The 6,948-nt window shown below is 41.2% G+C and overlaps 1 protein-coding gene across 1 annotated transcript in view; it reads right to left on the bottom strand.

Moving 5' to 3' along the window:
- LOC119425345 (AT-rich interactive domain-containing protein 1A) overlaps nucleotides 1–6,948 on the bottom strand; it is a gene marked incomplete at its 5' end in the record, with an annotated part of 74,000 nt that overhangs the window by 24,226 nt on the left and 42,826 nt on the right. Inside the window, 1 exon segment of the mRNA XM_037692862.1 lies at nucleotides 973–1,569. Within this exon segment, the coding sequence (XP_037548790.1) occupies nucleotides 973–1,569 (597 nt within the window).

Below are 6,948 nucleotides of genomic sequence, written 5' to 3'. Positions count from 1 at the left end.
TTTTTAACACTGCTCTTACTTATTCCAAATTGATTTGCAATGACTCGATATTCGGCACAGCTGCCCAGTTTATACAGAACAACTGCAACTCGCATCATGAGCGGAATTGGAGTTCTAACAGTCACCTCTTCTGGGGCTAAATGACTCTCCATCAAAGTGCACAACTTCGTGAAAGACAGACGTGTCATGCGAAAATTCTGCTTCCACTCCTGGTCGGTGAACTGCGTGAGGACCACACGCTCCCACCAGTCTTTACTTCGGACTTTCATCCACTGGTTTCTGGTCTTTTGTGGAGGTAGTGGCAGCAGCATTAAACTTACCGGCAGCAAAGATCTTTCTCGGATGTATATTTCCTCCCACGCCCTCATCCTGCTAAGAAAAAAGACTAAAAGCATGCGTTGCTTCACCTGTAGCTCAATCAGGGAGTGTAGTAACAACTCCGTCACTGTCATTACAACCTGGCGCGGGTCCATTTTTGGCGCTCAAGTTTGTTTACGTTTGTCCCGGAAGTAGAACTTCTTCTGTGGTTTTCACGGAAGTAACTTCTTCTTCTGTGTTTTTTAAGGAGAGTTTACCACTCTGCGCATGTCAGTATTTCTGTTCAGATTAAAAGCACACTGCATGTAAACGCATGTCGTGAACGGATTGTGCCCATGTAAATGATACATTTGAATTATTCAATCAGAACACATTTCAATCCGGTCAAAGAATTCTGCGCATGTAAACATAGCTATCGTTGTCATCACTCTTTGTTTAAAACAGGTCTCTCTTGCAAATGAGTCCCCGAGGCTCAATGAGACTAACATGTAGAAATAAAGCTTGAATGAATTTTTGAACACTCAGCTTGGTTACAAACAGAATTCAATGAGACCTACAAAGCACGTCTATTTTCTCAATTTATTTTTCGCATTGTTTTGTCTTAAACAGGCACGGCGCAGAGATCGAGTTCACAGTGTCCTGTGTGGGTCATACCTGTGGGGGAGGGGGGAACCTCTGATACGGTGACTGCTGCTGTGATTGTTGTTGTTGCAGGGGCGGCGTCTGGGAGTAAGGTGATTGTTGACTCTGCTGGACATGACCTGGGGGCTGCTGGGCTTGAGAAGGTGGACCTCCTGCTTGTTGCTGCAGGGGTCCTTGCTGCTGCTGCTGTGGGGTTGGCTGCTGTGGTGGCTGCGCCCCTCCAGGTGTCTGTGGGTATCCAGGTTGGCCCTGAGGGCCCTGCTGACCTTGGGGACCAGGACCCTGCTGCTGTTGTTGAGGCTGCTGCTGGGGAGGAGCATAAAGTGACTGTCCGGGCTGAGACTGTGGGGGCTGGCTGTAGGGGGACGGACTTGGAACAGAGCCATGGGTAACTTGGGTCTGTTGGTAAGGGGTCCCCGGCTGCCCATGTTGCCCAGACGGTTGAGATGGGTGGCCCTGCTGAGGGTAGGGAGTACCAGAGCTGCCTTGGGTCTGGCCAGGATATGAAGGTTGCTGTTGGCTAGGGTGAGACGGGGGGCCATGTTGACCATAGTAGCCCTGGTTCTGCTGGTTGTAGCCTCCCGGACCCTGCTGTCCATATGCAGATATCTGTATAGGACATAAGGGAAAGATTTGGAGTCACAGAGAAAGTAACACAGAGCCTGTTGAGAGTAAATTTACATATTTTAAATGAACCGCAAACATATGAAGATAAATTAGCCTCAAAAGCAAACCACAAACATTAAAAATATTGCAATTGCCAATGTACAAGCTGCTACAGTTTTCTTAAGACTTTGTACCCTGCGGTTTATATGCTGGAGCTACAACTTTATGTATTTATTTCATAATTTTCATAAGTTTTTTACTTTATTTTGACAGACTTCCCGCCGTCTCGCTGTAACTTCCTGCCTCTGACTAACATTTTCCTTCGACAAAGCTGGGCACTCATAGCTCCCAGCACCCTCCAGAAAGTGTGTAAAATGAGTTGGGGAGCTGGACCAAGTAATAAGCAAAAAAACTACCATTTCCATACGCAATGGGGGGAGGACTTGTGGGGTTTTTTTTCCCCACAATGTCATATTCAAAGTGCGTTTTACCGGAGCGTCATTTTCAAACTAAATTCATAAATACTACGGCACTGATTTCCTTCCGAAAAGTGAGCTGAGAAAGAAAATGGTGAAGGAACTAAAATCCCAGTTATCTGGACAGCAATCAATCAATCAATCAACTATATTTATATAGCACATTTTAAAAACCACAAGGGTAGCCAAAGTGCTGCACAATACAACAATAAAAACAAACAAAACAATAAAAACATACAAAGCATACACAAAGAAACATAAAAACCATTCACATACCAGTTTCACAGCAGGTGTATTAAAAAGCCATAAAAGATAAGATCACGTGTTAAAAGCCAAAGAATAAAAGTGTGTCTTTAAAAGAGATTTAAAAACAGGAAGAGAGGAGGCCTGTCTCACACTCAAGGGTAAAGTGTTCCACAACCTGGGAGCAACAACAGCAAACGCTCTGTCACCTCTGAGCTTCAGCCTAGTTTTAGGGACTGCCAGCAGCAGCTGATCAGCTGATCGTAGGGATCGGGGTGGACAGTAAGGCTGAAGCAGCTCAGACAGATATGGTGGGGCAAGGTTGTTCAGACATTTAAAAACAAACAGCAAAAGCTTCAAATTAATTCTGTAGTGCACAGGGAGCCAATGAAGGGACGCCAGGATGGGAGTAATATGCTCGCGCCTACGAGCCTGAGTTAACAGGTGAGCAGCAGAGTTCTGCACAAGCTGCAGACGAGCAAGAGACGTCTGGCTAATGCCTGCATACAGCGCATTACAGTAGTCAAGACGAGCTGTGATAAAAGCATGGATTAATTTCTCCAAGTCAGGTCTTGCTAGGATTGGTTTCACTTTTGCTATTTGGCGGAGCTGATAAAAACTTTTCTGAACAACACTGCTGATCTGTTTTTCAAATTTAAAATCAGACTCAAACTTCACCCCCAGATTGGTGACACAGTCCTTGAGATAAAATGACAGTGAGCCAAGATCTATGCTGGGAGAGGAACGGCAACTTGGTCCAAACATCATAACTTCAGTCTTGTTCTCATTTAGACTAAGGAAGTTAAGAGAGAACCATGTCTTAACATCATTAAGGCAGTGTGTAAGTTGTTGAACTGTGTTGTTTTGTGCCATGGGAAAATAGATCTGGCAATCATCAGCATAAAAGTGAAATAAAATGCCATGCTTCCTAAAAATCGAGCCAAGGGGGAGTAAGTAAAGGGCAAATAAAAGAGGGCCAAGGATTGAGCCCTGGGGGACACCATGTGGAAGAGCAGTCATTTTTCTTATGGCTGATCAGCAGCAAAGCATCATTCTGGGTGAGTTAAGCACAAGTCTTTTCAAGATGGAGAGATGGTAAAAGAGACTTTTTTTGAAGCAGCTGACTCGTTGTTCAGAGACTTTAAAAACAAACCAGAAACATTATCTTCCATCAAAGCTCTCCAGGTATCAAGAAATGTGGTTACAGTTAAAAGCAGCTGCTGTCAGGGCTGAATTTTCACTTTTGTTCTCAAGTTCTCAGGTTATTTTTCAAACATGAACTTATTCTTGCTGTTTTCTGTTCCTCTGTGTGAAGAACACAAGTTATTGCTGGGTTTTCTTTATTATTTTGTACGCGGACAGCAAAAATAAATTGTCACTTTTTTTTTTAACAAACTTTTGGGTTTTGTCATTAATGTTGCGTCCACAGCGAGCTGGAACTTATTCATTCATTCAACCTTTATTTATACAGGTTAGTCTCGTTGAGTCACGAGAGAGACCTGTTTTAGACAGACAACATATAAAGTACAGACAAAATAAAGTACAGTAAAATGCAATTAAAATAAAAGCAGTGTTATAAAACAATAACTCAAGGTGCCAAGATGGTAAAATACTGAAAAAAAAGAACGTAAAACATATAAAGCACACTCAGGTTGTTTTCACACCTGATAGTCCAGTAGACTTGGTTTGGTTGGGGACCAATATTCATGACCTTTTGTTACATTTGAGCTGGTGCGTTTGCATTCACACTGCACTGTGCAGTCGAGCTAACCTGTTGAACCAACCTGTTCCCCCACTCGCCTGTGGGGGCGCTGCGCCAAGAACTAATGAAAGAAACAACACAAAACCTCTGAAGACACTTCTTCTTCTTCTTCTTCTGTAAATAAAAATAAAAACGGAGTGGCATCAAGTTTTAGCAGTTTTAGGAGTTATATTTTGTCATTTTTTTAAAATGGACTCAGCATGAGCAGAAGATGAGACAGAAGACCATGGAGAATGTTGTTTTTCACACAAGGCAGCTGACGGCTCCATATGAGCTAAGAGAAATGCGTGTGTGTTTGTCCTGGGCTGTACTCCACTTCCTGCTTGTGGAGCAGGGCCGGTCTGTTTACATTCACACTGCACTTGAACCGAGCTGGAATTTTCTTCTACCGGACCGAGACCTAGGTTTTAGCCCGGGCCAGAGTTCGCCTTTTTATTCCATGACAGAGTTCGATGGCTCGTTCACACCTCCCCAAACGAACCGGACTTTCTAGGAAAACGAGCTAGAGTTTGATTAAAGCGGACTAAATAGAGCTGGTGTGAATGCACCCTTAATATGTTTATAAATTAGTATGTTCCCCAGTCATTGCACATCTCGTGGTGTCTCTGAGCAGAACACCTTATGCCCAGTTGCTCCTCGGGCACTTTCAATAGCTACCCACTTCTCCACCTGGTGGTGGATGGGTTAAATGCAGAGAGCCAATTTTGCCACTGTATGGGAATATACAATGATGACAATACATAATGCATTATTATTATTATTATTATTATTATTATTATTATTATTATTATGTTTTATATTTTAATAGTAGGTAGATCACTTGGACTTGGTCATTTACAAAGTAGTTTGCATGCTGAAAAAGAGTGGGCATCCCTGATTTAAAAAGTACATTTAAAAACAGCAGCTGTTACCAAAAGTGTTTAATAATAAAACTCCATGGTAGTAATTTACTGAATATTTATCATATTTAACGGGTACTATTTAACTTCCGGTCACGTGACCAGATAAGACTCCTTGGGAATATTTGCTGGTACATAATTTTTAAATAATTTTGGGTGTTTGGCACTGATCTGTCCAGTGATTATACTTAGATAGTTCTTGTGTTCATTTATGCCCCTTTTCCATTAGTACCGGTACGGGCCGACTCGACCCTACTTGGCCTGGTTCTGAGGCTTTTCCATTAGTACCGGTACTTAGCACCTGTTACTATTTTCAGTACCCTTGGCTCTGTGGTTCTAACCGGTACGAAGAGGTACAAAAACGTGACATCAGTAAACTGTCGGTCACTGATTGGTCGGGGGCGGAGTCGGGGGCGGAGTCACTGGATCCTTCAGAAACTTTCAAAACAATAATCCGCCATTTGCAATTTCTCGGACTGGAGCAGCCTGGACTTATTTTAAAGATTTTAAAAACAATACTGACAACATCTTGGTCTAATGTTGATGTGCTGGCATTTTTTGTGCTTGGTGGCCGACAACATAATTCAGAGCAAGCTGGATGGAGCTCTGCTGGTCTACCCCGATCCTCCCTCCGGAGCCTCGGAGCGCCAGGCCGGGCAGGGCGTCATCTCCCCGGCTCCAAGTTCAGCTGGTCACCGCGGAAGATCCTTCGATGTGCCGACTCGGATGCTCGGGTTCCAGATACCAGCCTTGTGCGCTCAGAGCTCCGCAGATCACTGCGAAGCTGGAGATGGGGACTCACAGATGGACGTGGCCAGACCCCGGCCGCGCGTAATCATGAAGGCTGAATCCCGATCCCACCCGGCAGTCAGGCGGACTGGACAGTCTGGGACGGACTGTGGAAGCGATTTTTAAATAAAAAAATATTTTGTTTTTATATAAAAAATGTTTTAAAAAATTGCTGAAGGGATTTAAAAATGATTTTTTTTTTTTACACGTAAAATGTTTTTTAAAATCGCTTCCACCGTTCGTCGCAGACCGTCTCTGTCCACCTGTCTGCGCGGGTCGGACCTTCATGATTACGCGCGGCTGGAGTCTTGGAACGGCCTCTGTGAGTGACCAGCTGAACTGGAGCTGGAAAGATGAGCCTCCCAGCCTCCTCTTCTCCGGAGGAGAGGATCGTGTGACTGCGGGCAGTGTCGTGCGAGACCAGCAGAGCGTTGAAGATTTAAAAAAAAAAAAAAAAGACGGTGCCAGCTTCATCGTGAAATCCTGTTTTCACTTTAATGACTGTTAACTCAGCTGAAAATCATAAAAAGACACAAAACTATTGGATCTCAGGAATATTTCCCTCAAACATGTTTAAAGAAAAGAGACGACCTTCAGTTCAACTTTATTTTAACTCACGAATGTACAAATCACAAAACAAGAACTTTAAAGCAAAGCTAAAAATAAAATGTAAATATGTGAACAAGAAAGAAAACCACACATTTAAAATGAACATTAAAAGTAGACACAATGAGTGCAAATACATCAAATGATGATGAAAACCTATAAAAATTTAAATGTAATGTTTTTGTAGAATCTGGTTCATCAGAGTTTTAATTTATATACATATACATATATTTATATCTATAAATATATATAGATAAATATATATGTACATATATAAATACATATATATATATATATTTATATCTATAAATAAATATAGATAAACATATATGTACATATATAAATACATATATATGTAATTTATATACATATATATTTATATCTATAAATAAATATAGATAAATATATATGAATATATATATAAATACATATATATGTATATAAATATATATGAATATATATAAATACATATATATGTATATAAATATATATGAATATATATAAATACATATATATGTATATAAATATATATGAATATATATAAATACATATATATGTATATAAATACATATGTGTATATATATACATTTATATACATAATTGTGTG

This window comes from Nematolebias whitei, chromosome 19 (assembly GCF_014905685.2).
Source record: "Nematolebias whitei isolate Nwh7 chromosome 19, NemWhi1, whole genome shotgun sequence".
NCBI classification, from domain to species: Eukaryota; Metazoa; Chordata; class Actinopteri; order Cyprinodontiformes; family Rivulidae; genus Nematolebias; species Nematolebias whitei.
The sequence above is the reverse complement of the archived record's forward strand: the minus strand, read 5'-3'. Positions and strand labels throughout refer to the sequence as shown.